The following is a 14106-nucleotide window of genomic DNA, read 5'->3' on the forward strand; positions in this document are numbered from 1 at the left end:
TTCATAACTCTCCATCCAAAACCCAGCATGGCAACCTGATCCTAATCAATGCTTTTTCGTTAGTGCTGAGGGATTGAATACAAAATGAACGACTCTGTTTTTGCACTAACAAATTCATAAACACATATTTTCCCAATTTATGCTTGTAATTAAAATAAGATTTGTATCTCCTGTAAAGGAAATATGCTAGAAAAGCTGTAGATGTTGAATTCTTGAAGTATTTTATTGTGAGATGGGGGTTCATTAAAAAAACAAACAAATGAAAAACAATCAAACAAAAAAAGCTATCACTAAAAAAGGTTAAAACAGGGACATATAAAAGACTGTTGCCTCGATGTAGACAAAGTTACAAATTGGCACAACCGAAAATAATAACAATAATAAAAACAACACACTGATGATGTTTTGGCTTCATTAAAAGGGCAGCACAGTTTCATGGTGAAGGACAATCTTTCGATACAACAGCAAAGACTCATGCGTGTATAGCATACAGTTAGACGTTCAGTAGCTTCAAAGTATAGTGGGGTAAGAGACAGAAACATGAAAGTGACGTGTAAAAGGTAACAGTTCAGATATACTTTAGGGGTGTGTGTTGTTTTCTTCTTCAAATGATGCATTCAGAAACTTTGAAAATAATACTTTTCAGTTTTAAAACACTTTTGAAACGCTAGAGTTTCTCCCCCAGCTTTGAGTTCATTTATCTTCGAAATTATTCTTCATACTAAAATATATTATTGTATTAATACAAACTACAGTATTGTACACTACATTGTGTAATAAATAACCATAAAGAAAATACAAAAATAAGACACATAAATATAAAAGGTCTCTAAAACTAAAAATGTAAAGTTATACTGGTGAGGGATGGGAGGGATAATACTGCCTTTACTGAAAACAAAACAAACAAAATTACACAATGTTCACTGAAACAAGCAACAAAGAAACTTCAATACAAACGAGACAAAAATTAATACTGACAGGTAAAAAGGCTGACCCAAAAGAAACTAAAAGTGAATTCTTCATTGATCGTATCTGCCTACATTTGTTACCTGAAGAAAAAGTGTCGTGCAGCTAAAGATTACAAGAGAAACAAGTGCACCAAACAGGGGAAAATACTTCAAGGCTGAAAAAAGAGGGGTTTTTTCTCTTCTCCTTTTTGCTCATCCTGAATTCTTGATGCAGTGTAATCCTTACTGGATTGATTTAAAAAAAAGAAAAAGAAATAGGCAGTCTTGTCCTTCAGTCAGGACTAGTGGTTTAGGTGCAGGGTTCCAAAATTTTGCTACCAAAAAAACGAAGACAGCATGAGCCCCACGCGAATGTGCTGCTTCGCAACGGCATCACAGCAACGGCACAGCACTGTTCAATGGCACTTCCAACATGCATGTTTTTGCATAAGGGTGGATGATGGGTGGGGAAGGAGCTGATGGCGATCACCGTCTAAAACCAGCTGTCCAGGATTACTAAGGTTTTCTTTGATGTCTTGGCTTTTTTAGGGGATACGTGAAAGCCCTCCCACCATTACCACATCAATCTTTTAACATTTAAGGCTCACAGTTCGTTGGGAAATGAGACGACGGACAAATGTTGTGCTAGCGAGTGCTAGCGTGGCTTAAGGAATATCGTCTGGGGCACTAATACTGGAAGGTAGACATTAAACAACACAAGGCCCACATAGGTGTTCCGAAGGTAAACTGGGAATATGGTAGTGCACAGAATACTCTTTTCCTTCAAATGCAAGAAAATACTGAGTTTTGTTCATTGGCAATAAAAACGTATAGAAATCTCTCTCTCCCAACTGTACAGCTTCTGAGGGTAAACCGAGAGTGACAAAAAATTAGTAATACTGATAAAAGAAATTGACCCAAGGCGTTTTAGTAATAAAACATTATTAGCCAAAACGTGTATAGCTTTCAGTTCATATATGCGTCATTTTTGTTTTTGTTTTTTTGTTAAACTTTGCATTTGTACAAACCATACTCAAACACAGAAAATTGTCTTATGTGGAAAAAGAGTAACTCTTTTGTATTTTTCAGGCACACCTGGGGGTTTATACACAGTAGTGGGTTTAAATGCAGCGCAAGAGCGTCACGCACTCTTCCTCGTCTCATTCTCCTCTTAACACAGTCAGTTCTCAGGAAGAGAGAGAAACATCTGCTGAAAGAAAACGTCTTTTTGTTGGTTCCTTCAAATTAGTAACTTTGTAAAACACCGTCGTAAGGAATCTTCATTTCACATCTCCATTCATAGCGGCTGTGTTTTCTTCATGTTCACCATTATTGTCCCCTGGGGTTTTTCTTTCTGTCGTGTCCTCCGTGTGGTCTTCGGTGTCCTTGGCATCCTCCGACGTTTGCTCATCCTCAACATTTTCGTCCTCCTCACATTCATCCTGCATCACCACGACTTTCAGCGTCTCACCCTCACCTTCCTCGTCACCATCTTCCTCCATCCTCTCCTGGTCTTCATCTGCTCCCTGATCATCTTCATCTCCCTCATCTCCAATCTTGACTACCTGAATTTCATCTTCGTCAACTAAGCTCCCTGAGCCCATTTCGTCTTCCTCCTCGCTTTCATCGTCTCTGGTACTGCTCCCCCGCTCATCCGAGTCCAGGTGAGATGGAGGCGAGGTCGCTGTACTGCCCGTCTGAGGCTGCTCCTCACCAGGATTGTCCTCTTCTTCCACTCCTTGGCCTAGCCCTTGACCTTGAGCCTCTTTCTTACAGTAGGAATATCTGTGATTCATGTGTTGTGAGTAGGAGCCGGAGTGGGAGAAGCGTTTCCCGCACTTGTCGCACTGATAGGGCTTTTCTCCAGAGTGCAGGCGCAGATGCTCTATTAGGTGGTGCTTGTGTTTGAAGGCCTTGCTGCAGATCCCGCATTCATGAGGCCTCTTTCCTGCAGAAGATCATAGTGCACTTCATTAATGTTTATCTTGGAGTCTGATTACCAGAAATACACAGTGAAATACAATAATCATACCCCCTAGATTTTAGCGATTCTGCGATTTACTGAATCCAACGCAAAATCACCAAAAAGTTTACAATTTTTTTGGATTCTGCAAAAGTCTTAATTAAACGCAAAATAATTGCAAAAAAAATTTAATCTCGTAAAACATTCAACTCCTTATAATCAAATTAGGTTTATTTCAGTTTGCAATTAATTGTTTTACATGACTTATAAAAGTTGCATACACAGCGCATGTGATGTATTTGAGCGTCTCTCGAAAAATGACATCTCACCCTGAGCCCTCACAATCATTACATTACATGAGAGTGGGGGAAATGTTTGCAGCCTGTGCAGTAAGCAGACGTGGATGAAGCGCGAGTTATTTACATGTAAAGTCAGTGCAAAGATTGGATTAGACATCCTGTGGTTGAGTGTTTTGTGCGCTTGACCTGCTTCAGACGGCAAATGAAAGTTGGAGCAAACATCTAACAAATGGAGCAAGGAAACAGACAGAAAAGCAAGCAGCCTACAATGATGGAGATTAATTCACGAATAATGGCTGCTAGATGTGACCAAATTGAAGGAGATTATGTTTGCTTTACATGTATGGCTGGTATGATTTACATCAAATCAATAAATGATTTGTTTAACTCTTTCCCTGTCGTTGACGAGAGAAAACAGTTCCCTGCCATTGACTAGTTTCACGGCAATCTGTGTTTTAGGTGTATTAAGCCCTTTCTTTGGCTTAATCCCTACCGTTTTAGATCTAATTTTAGATCTTGTCTTGACAAGAGAACAAAAGAAGCTTTATTTTTATGATCTGTGTAATTGTCAGTGTGTCAGATTGCACCCCTATTTTTTATATTTATATATATATTTTTTTTTTTATCGCAAAATTGTCCCCAAATTTTTGGGAGTTCCCACCACAAAATCAGACATTATCGCAAAAAAAATCTTTGAAAACTAGGGGGTCTGAATAATTACAGTAAAATACAGTAAAAAGAGTTTGTAATGCAGGGTTCTGTGTTGAGGTAGTGTCTCATGTACAATTGACTATTTGCTGGATTGACAAGCTATCCGACCAATCATAACACCGATATTTTGTGCCCCCGTCACTGCCCATCATTCTGTCTGACAGGCATCATAGTATTGGCTGTTAACATAAAAAAATGGTGAAAATGTGCTTTAAATAGGATTTATAATGCAGACAGCAGGTAACCAGAAATGCTGGGCAATGTAAAATTACATCCTTTCCCGAAACCTAGAGAAGTGAATAAAATGGATACGTTTGCATGGACGGGCTCACTGTCAACTTTCAATCAATAGTGCTACCACTTGCTGAACGGATGACTCAAAACCAGAGGATGTGAGACTGAAATAATCTTTTCTGTTATTGGACCGAGACAGTCTGCTTAACTTTGTTTTTATGGAGGTGTGACTTGTGATGTGACAAAATAACCAGTGAACTACCTGAGGACTAGAAAGATGACATGTGAGATGAGTTGCGTTAGGATGCTTTCACACCTAGACAATTGTTTCGGAACCTGTCTTGTTTGCGCAGTTAGGGTGGTTCGTTTGGCATATGTGAATCCAGCAATCTCACTTGAATCCACAGCAAATCAATCGGTCCGAGATCGGCTGAAGGAGGTGATCTCGGCACGATTGAAATTAACTCTTGAGCAGATCGATTGTAGTGAGAAAGCAAAACAATCCAACAAACTAAAGAACTAGGCTATATCACAGTGTATTATGTCTATGTAATTGCCATATATAAGGCTAAATAAAGAGAGAATGATGAGTAGGGCCGGATGGCATCATTCTCATCGGTAAATGTGCGTTTCATGTCGAATACGAAAGTGAAAGCATGCTGAAATATTATCTAGTGCTGTTTATCCGTTAGGAAAATTGACCGAAATGGTAATGATCAATTATAATATTTTGTATTAGGCCTATTGTTCTGCACGGACACCTCGAAAAAAGATCAACATTGATCTGCTTCATGATCTGACTGCAGTCTCGGTTCATCGGTTATTTCTCTCTATAATTTAAGCCTAACATGCATAATTCCATAGCCAACGTTTTTTTTTTCAAATATATAGGTTGATTGATTCTATAGATAGATTTTTACAAAACTTGACAACTGAAATGAGGCCATGTACAGTATGAGAGTCTGATTTATATTTGGTGACAATATCTGTGGATGTCAAAATTAAAGTGCACCTTTTCACTTATAATGCCTTATTGCTTATCATTATAAATTTAATAAGGACACAACAGCCGAGCAGAATCCGTGGGACTCTGAAAATAAGCCCTGAAACTCTGACCAATGTGAGGTTTACTCGCACATGAATTGTTTTAACTATTTCAGCCCATTTTGAAACTTTGCCGTGCGAAAGCGAACCGCACCAGGAATAAAAATAAACATCGTAACAATTTTAATCCCTGTTTCGGAACAAAAGAATCGATCTAAAGGTGTGAAAGCAGCCTTAAACTGCATAGCCTGGAGACCCAGTTAAACATTGATTTAATCTTCAGGGTTTCTGATCATTTGATAGATGCATTATAGTTTTGTCTTTTGCTTGTGTTTGTGAATTATGTTAGGTAATCAACATGTAACATTTTAACTATATTCAAATGAACTGAACTTCCCATCACTATACTTGTAGGCTATAGCTTTATTTATTCTTATTATTTAATGTCACTCACGTCCTCAATATATCCCACATATATGCTAATTGCAGACCTCTCCATTCACACAATTAGGGAAGAAAAACTGGTCATGCAAATTCTTTTGTGGACCAAAAGAATCCTGCTTTGTTTTAATGGGATGCCTTTGTGAGCAGTACTGATTATGCTTATGTGAATGCACCTTTAATGTGTTAAATCTGTCACATCCACTTAATTAGAATATACGTTTTTGTAACTGGCTGCCACAGTTTGGCAACGAATGAATTTTTTATCAATTATATGCATGCTTAAAACACAACTGTCACATAGCTGAACTTTATAAATGGTCCCAGCCACAAAAAATTATTGTAATTTCTACACAAAGCACTAAAAACCCACCCACACCCAGCCTTTAACCCTGGATCTTTAAGGCATTAAGGACTGCATTACATGTTGTTATGTAGCCATGGACAATAAGACCAAACAATGAATCAAAACAAGCTGTAGTGCACAAGACAGGCCAGTTCCACCAAGGCCTAGAAGTTTATAAACTGTGGCTTCAGATGAAAAAGAGAGAGAGAAAAGACAGCAGAAGTTGTGGTTCAAGATGCTGTGATGTCATTTGGATGAGTGCTGCTGGATTTTTGGCCAGGTATCCTAACAGTGAGAGGTGACCTGCTCTTGGCTGTGCTAACTTTTTCATGTTTTAGAGCAAAAAAAGGGAGGAGGAGTGTAAATTACTAACAGAGAACTGATGCAACAGCCTGGGTTCGGTGCGAGAAGGTAATGTATTTGGCCAGCAGATGAGGGAAAATAAGTCACCGCACCCTCCAGCACGTGTAATTTAACAGCGGTTGGAACCTAAAATTCAGTTCAGCTCCCTGTGTAATAGGTAAAATTACTGCAATACAATGTACTCTGTCATAATTTCCCCTTCAATATCACTTCAAATCATATTTCTATAAATCCCAGTGTGTATGAAGAAACTTGTGTATAGTTTCAGGCTTAACGGCTCAATCATCTTTTGTTTCACTTGATGGTAAATGTATAAGAATCCCACCTGTGTGTTCATATTTATGGCGGAGCAACGAGCTGCTCTTCTGGAAGATTTTGTCACACAGGTCACAAGCATACAGCCCACTCTCCGTCCTTTTCATCTTTTTCTTGGTCGGCCCTGAGTCTGAGTCTGTCTGTTCTTCCAATGTAGAGGTGGCCTCTGACCCCATCTCTTGTTTTTCCTCCTACATCATGATAAAAAGCAGATTATTGTATTAAAAAAAAATGTAACAATGCATTTCTGGGCACATACCCAGCTAAAGAATGTCTATTTGAGTCCTCACCTTGATGCCATTGACATGTAAAATGTTCTTCTGTGGTGTGTCGCTCCCTGCAGGGCTGGAGGATGTAGTGGTGTAACTGTAAGTCAGCTGCGGGATCAGGATGGTCTGTTTAGTGGTGGTAAGTGCACGTAGACATTGCGCCTGTCCCTGGTCAGTGATAGCCACTAGGGTGGGCAGTTGAGTGGTCATGATGTTTATGGGATTGGCACTTGGTTGGCTGGCATATATGGCAGCATTGGTGCTTGCATTACTGAGCAGTTCCTTCTTTGTGCAAGTCAAATTCAGCGGCTCCTCTTGAGCCGAGTAAACAGTGTTAACATGACCGCTAGCCACAGAGGCTGTAGTAGCGGATTTTGGTAGCGACAGATCGAGAGGTCCCTCACCTTCCTCAAGAGTCCTGGCTGGGACAGGACCATCAGCCGATAGGTTTAGTGGTGAAGGGGATGCAGGGACACTCTCAATTCCATTCACGCTGGCTGCTATGCCCTCCGCTGGGCTACAACATTCCTTCTCCTCTTGTTCCTCTGAGTTCATTTGCTCATCCAAGTCTGGTTTGGGTGATGCACCTTTAGTACCATCCAAATCCACAGGAGTGGTTTGCTCATCTTCATGCTGAGGTGAAGAAGGGTCTATAGAGATCTGTCCCAGCTGCATCTTCTCAAACCACTTCTTCACCACCTCAGCTGGAAGACTGACAGACTCTGATATCTTTGCCAGTTCCTCCTTAGTGGGCTCATTGTTTAAGGCAAAGTAAGCCTTGAGCAAGGAGAGAAGGTTCTTCAGAGGAGGCTGACCAGGACACAGACCTTCCAAGTCCATCTTCTCCTCAAGATTTTTCCCGTTTATCCTATGTTCATCTTTACCACAGTGCTTAAGTAATATGTCATTGTGTAACATGCTCTTCTCATCCACAGTGATGGTGGTTTTGTCCCTATTTGTTTTTACTGTTAGGTCCTCAGGCAGCTTCTGACCCTTGCAGACCTCAGTGTTCGACCCCAATGGTTCCTTTTTAGGACTTTGAAGGACTGCTTGGGCTTGGGATGGGTCTAGACTATAGTTGATGAATATTTTAGCATTACCATCCTGATCCAAGATGGGAAGACTAATGGCTTGGATAACTTGCTGGGGAGCTTGGGCAATCCCTAGCCCTCCTGCACCAACAATTCCCGTCCCTGATTGTTGCCCCTTAGCTTGTGTGCTTTCCAGCACTTGCCTGATGACATTCCCATCCACTGCCACCTTTAGCACGTTTTGTAAGTCCCCCAGATTGATGCTGATTGGGGACACCAGACCCACAGTTGGAAGCACAACAGCCTGTACAGCACCCTGGAGAGGGGCTGCTGCCCCACCCTGAAACATGCCATTTACGCCTCTAGCAGATGGGGCCACTACCACAGGCTTGTACTCATAGTCCAGCGGCTCAGACTTGATCTGTGTCAAGGGAAGCTGCTCTTGAAGGGGTTTGCTGTTATCCAGTTTGTCTCTGACTTGGACTCGTGCTGTAGGGGAAGAGGTTGGCAGGGATGGGGAAGAGCACTGTGGGGTCTTGGCAGCCCCAGTAGCTGGAGAAGGTCTTGGTCGTCCATTTACTGAGATGAGTCCGATGCACTTCTTACTGCTTATGTGGGAACTGTAGGAACCGGAATGAGAGAAACGCTTCTTGCAGTTGGAGCATTCATAAGGCTTTTCTCCTGCACAACACAGAATGAACAAATGAAACAACCAAAACTTTATATATATCAATTTAACTCACAGTAACAGTAAAGCCCAAAAAAGTGTGCAGTATTTAGATGAAAAACTCTTAAGAAGCCTTTGACAGTAAGTACTTAAAGTTCTTTGAAGTAGTTGAATGCCGAATTGGCCTAAAAATTTGTACAACGAAGTAAACAACTGCGCGCACACACACACACATAGATTCAACATACACTACTATAGCAAATTTCAAGCAGTCCTCACCACTGTGGATGCGCAGGTGTTCTTTCAGGTGGTGTTTGTACTTGAAGGCTTTGCCACATTCAGTGCATTTAAACTTTCGATTCCCTCCTCCACCTGACTGAGTAACATGCCGCTAAAAAACACAAGAGAGAATGCATTACACTTGAGTGAACAATACTGCTGTCATGTTGCTGTAAGTGCACTTAAATCTTTAAATGGCCATTATTTGAAATGCATGCATGCTTTTAATTGCTTAACAGCATTCATTTTTACACTTTTCAGCTTTTAATGTTGTCCTGTATGCCTTGCATGAACGATACAAGCCTTGTGAATTACCCATGTGGTAAATCCTGCTATTTTGAGTCTGGTTTTCTATCCTTATATTTCAACATTATAGTGTTACATTTTAACATTTTCCCCCTAGTTGGCCCCTTTGAAAACTTTAGCTTTAACATAGTTAACCAAAATATCTCATTCAATTACATGCTTAAAATTATTACAGATTAAAAGCGAATACCTGTTCTCTGCCAGCTTTGTGTGCGGTCATGTGTCTGTCCAGCTGTGTTCGATAGGCAAAGGTGTAGCTGCAGAGAGAGCAGCTGAAGTTGTCCTCGCTCTTCTCGTGTCTGTATTTAATGTGCTCCTTCAGTGAGGTGTAACGTTTGTAGCCACGAGAGCAGTACGGACAGGTGAGGAGCTGAGAAAATGAGTCTGGCGTGCCTGAGATTGAGAGAAAAGAAATGAAGAGCATATTAATGAGTAGAATTGAATGTACATTTTTATGATCATTTTCACATTTTCTTCATTTCTTTAAAAAGCATATATCTGAAGCATGACAATCTGTTGGTTATTGGTATTTGCAAATGTATGCAAATTAGCTTACTTATTTACTGTATTGTTCAGATATTTCTGGAGATTAAATAATCCAGATGCATGGATTTCTAGCATGGATTGCAGTGTACTGTATGCATGAATGACTATACATCAATATCAACTATATCAACTCACTGATGAATGTGAATATGAGAGTTAAATTTGATCTATAATGTGTGACCTCTTCACATGCTGAAATGTCTCCAGCATAAAGAACAGCAGCTAAAATGAAAAGAATTAAGGATTGGCAGTAACCAAAGAATACTACGGCAATGAGGAAAACAATTATATGATAAACAGTAAGGTAAAGGTGTTCTGGTAAACACAGTAAGGGAAAATAAGCTGGTAGAGTCTGATATAAAAGGAACCTAAATTACAAACCTAAGAAGATTTAACAGAAGATTTAAAGGGAATAATGCCTAAAAAGTCTCTTGAGTACAGGAAATGCTGGCAAGATAAATTTCCATGATGTCATTAATGAAGACATTCATATGTTTAACTGAAATGCCATTATAGTGCTTATAAATTTACAAATGAACCACATGTCTATGTTTAAGGACAGAATTGGAGTTCTTTATCATTATTAAGATTTATAAAACATTTTTATTATTATTACTTAAATGGAAAAATGGGCAGAAAACACCTGGGACAGTTTCTGTCCAGCTCTCACACAGGTAACATATTACCTGTTAACAGGTAACCTATTAACCTTCTCCGTCCAGTCAGGTGAAACGTTCTCTGTCACACAAACATCAACAGGGACGTGAGAAAGTAGCTCAGGTATGGGAGATTTGCACAGGTGTTGCAGGTGTAACACAAATCATTCCAAAGCCATTAGTGGTCTGCAGATAAGAAGTGTGGCTTTTGTACAGTTGCAAAGCTTTGTGAACCCTTGGCTTCAGCATAAATTTGTCATACAATTAGGCCTATATATATATATGATATATATATATGATTTATTGTGCAATACTTGGAGATTGCCTCATAAATTTTTGCCGTTGTGATATATAATTACAAATTCTAAAACTTTACAATGACATTTACACTCTACCTCAACAACGTCAAAGTTTATAATAGGACATTTAATAGTAGGAATGCTCCGATCAGGATTTTTACAGCCGATACTGAGTACTGATTTTATGTCTTGGTGATTGGCCGATACTGATAACAGATTCAGATGCTTCAAGCTTTATAATGCTTAAAAGATATTTTCAGTCCAAGTCAAGTATGATACTTAAGGGGAGCTCTTGCCTTCCCTCAGAGAATATATTAAAGATGTTGCTTATATTTCCTTAAACATGTCACTTATAACCATTTAGTGTAGATAATAGATAAAACAGATTTTAGAAATTGGCAAAAAAATCACTAATAAAGCAATTTAAAAACGTTGCAAATCATGGAATAATTCAACATGTCTTAATGAAGTTTGGAGCGCATATGGAATTAAAATGCACACCTATATATCCATTACTTCTTTACTAAGAAGAAATAGGTCCCTAAACTACAGCTTATTACAATACGTATATTATATATTGTTAAATTATTTAATATTCAAGTCCAAATATATTTATTTTTTTAATTTCCCTAATATTTCAACATTTAATCAACTTGCAATATTGTTGAAAGCACAGAATATTCATTCATTAATTTTCTTTTCAGCTTAGTCCCTTTATTATTCAAGGGTCGCCACAGCAGAGTATAGCAGTATAGGTAGCAGTATAGCTTACCCAATTCACCTATATTGTATGTCTTGGGACTGTGGGGGAAACCGGAACACCCAGAGGAAACCCAGCACTACCCACTGCGCCACCACACCGCCCCAAACACAGAACATTCAGTGCTGATATGTAAAAAGATTTCAGTTTTTGTGTCCTCTGATTGTAAACTCGTAAACAAACAATTGCGATTGGTTCATGAAATCGGCCAGACAATATCGAGCAGCAAAAATTCCTTATTGTAACAGGCCTACATTCAATAATATTCTGTAATTTCCCAGAGGTTGTTTAAATAAATGATTCACCGACTCACCTATGAAGACTTAAATAACCTTCTGAATAGGAATGCCAAATGAAGACTTTATGAGGGAATTGAGTGATATACTTTTTTTACCATTACTTGTAACCTAACAGGCGCGTAGCAACCGGGGGGGACGGGGGGATACGTCCTCCTCACTTTTTGAGATAGACCATTTAGACACAGGTGATTAAGAATGTAAACTTTTGGATTTCATACAGCTGTCCCCCCACATTTAAAATGTCCACTACACCCTTGCTACTAAGATGAATACATAACTAATACACTCTTCGGCTGAAGCATACTGTTTTTTTCAAGTTACTTAAAAAAAGGTGAATTACTCTATTTAGATCACTACAGTGTACATCAGTGTTTATCATCATTACTGGAGCTCAATAGACTGAAAATAGTGGGTCATTCCACCACATTCGATAGTGTTTACATTTATAAAATCAATCCAACCAACATGTGTTTCTGATATTTTCTAGCCAGTTACACATGCATTTGGCATCATCCATGTTACTGATGAAAATACCATGTGTCAATTTGTAAACTGAAGTTAAGGTACTACTGTTGGACTGTACCATTTTCATCATGTCCGCTGGTTTCTGGTGTGCCCTGTCGCGGTTCGTCATCTGGAGCCTCTGGAAAGATGACTGCGGTGTCTCCTTGCTGGAGCATCTCCTCAACCAAAGCATCTCTGCTCCTTTCGTCTTCATCCGACACACACTCCTCTTTCACTGCAACACACACACAAGTACACGGACGCTCACTGCTGTGATGCACAACAGAAACTATGAAGGATGCGTAATTAGAAACAGAGCAAATAACAGAAATACCTAGCAGTGACTCACTATTAAACAGTACATTAGCTAAATACTCACTGGTGTCTGAGTGTGTATGAGCTTTAGATACACCGCTTCATGTACGTGGGCATGTACACCCACAAAAACACACATAGTCCTCGATTGCACATTTACCTATTAAAAGCAAATGAAAAAGAAATGACTCTGGTGCAGCTAATTCAATTTGGGGCTTAATGCACAATCTGAGCTCAACGTCGCCATTAAACGAGCTTCTTTAATTTGAGAAATGTACTCTCATTCTCTTTTGCTCACAAACGAAAGATTGGCTCAACTAACGATTGCAAATGAACAAGCGACGGCTTCGGGAGAAAGCGAGCCCTCGGGCAGCACACAGTTCTGTGCCTTAGCTATGCGCTCTCTCATGCGTATGCTGAAAATGAGTCCGCAATGTCAGCAATTACAACTAATGGCATTTGCTAGCGAGTCAAAACAACATTCGGAAACACCTGAGGACATTTGTGCATTTGTGTGTCGGAACGATTTAAGAGATCCTGCAATATGTGAGGGAGGGAAACAAAATGAAGAGGGTTTTTTTATTTTGGTTATTGTGTTTGTCAGTGTTCTTTTGCTTGTTCTCGCTCTCTTTCTCAGCAGCTCTTTTTGTAGTGCGCTCTACCCTTGTCAGCAGTGATGTCTCCATAAGGGACGCTGATTCACACTGACTCGCTTTATTTGTCTGACATGTAGGATTTTCTCACCACAGTATGCAAGGGCGTCCTTGGTTCTGTGCAAAGACACATCGTGTCATCAGTGTTATGTTTATCAACAGAGTTTTTTTTTTTTTTTTTACTTTCATAAATTTATTTTTATAAATATGATCAATTCAATATGTATATATTTTTAATGTATTTACTAGGGCTGCACAATTTATTGCTTAAGTATCGATATCCCAATGTGTGCATTCGCAAAAGTCACATCGCAGCATCTGCAATGTGGAGTTAGGATTATTATAGTTGATCAGCAATGAAGGCTGCACAGTGTTATTTTACATTATTTGATTATTCAACAATAGGGGCAGGACAAAATATCGACGCTAGTTCATTGTGATAATTCCACCCGTGATACATTATTAATGTAGCCAAGTATCTATTTATTTAAAGGTACAAAAGATCTGAACTAACTCATCAGCCTTTCACTTCTACCATTTACCAGACAGAACACGAGGTGGCACTTCTCGTAGTGTCGTATCGAACACATATCAATGTTGCAAGTTCTACAAAATATATGTGCTGATAATAAAATATATCTTATAAATTTTTGATGCACTTTTCCCCCTTCATTTACAAATGTCGTGATGTATTGTGAATGGTTTTCTTGTGATCTATCATAATCAGGGCAAATTATAATGATAATATCGCATTACTGTACCTGAATATCTGACTACTTCTTTTTTCACTTTTGTCTTTGCTCTATATTATTTACTTACACTTGAAATTTCTTTGATTCACTCCTCTACATAATTATTC

General features: G+C 39.2%; 1 protein-coding gene across 2 annotated transcripts in view; it reads right to left on the reverse strand.

Moving 5' to 3' along the window:
- Positions 1-209: 209 nt before the first annotated feature.
- zeb1b (zinc finger E-box binding homeobox 1b) overlaps positions 210-14106 on the reverse strand; it is a 104740-nt gene continuing 90843 nt past the window's right edge. For both annotated transcript variants that reach the window (XM_056469052.1, XM_056469053.1), the window contains exons 3-8: positions 12359-12514; positions 9406-9608; positions 8910-9021; positions 6954-8644; positions 6674-6854; positions 210-2895 (exon numbers count right to left, since the gene is read on the reverse strand). In XM_056469052.1, the coding sequence (XP_056325027.1) occupies positions 2228-2895; positions 6674-6854; positions 6954-8644; positions 8910-9021; positions 9406-9608; positions 12359-12514 (3011 nt within the window). In that variant the 3' untranslated portion in view covers positions 210-2227. The remainder of the gene's footprint in view (positions 2896-6673; positions 6855-6953; positions 8645-8909; positions 9022-9405; positions 9609-12358; positions 12515-14106) is intronic.

Source organism: Danio aesculapii, chromosome 12 (assembly GCF_903798145.1).
Source record: "Danio aesculapii chromosome 12, fDanAes4.1, whole genome shotgun sequence".
In the NCBI taxonomy this organism is placed as follows: Eukaryota; Metazoa; Chordata; class Actinopteri; order Cypriniformes; family Danionidae; genus Danio; species Danio aesculapii.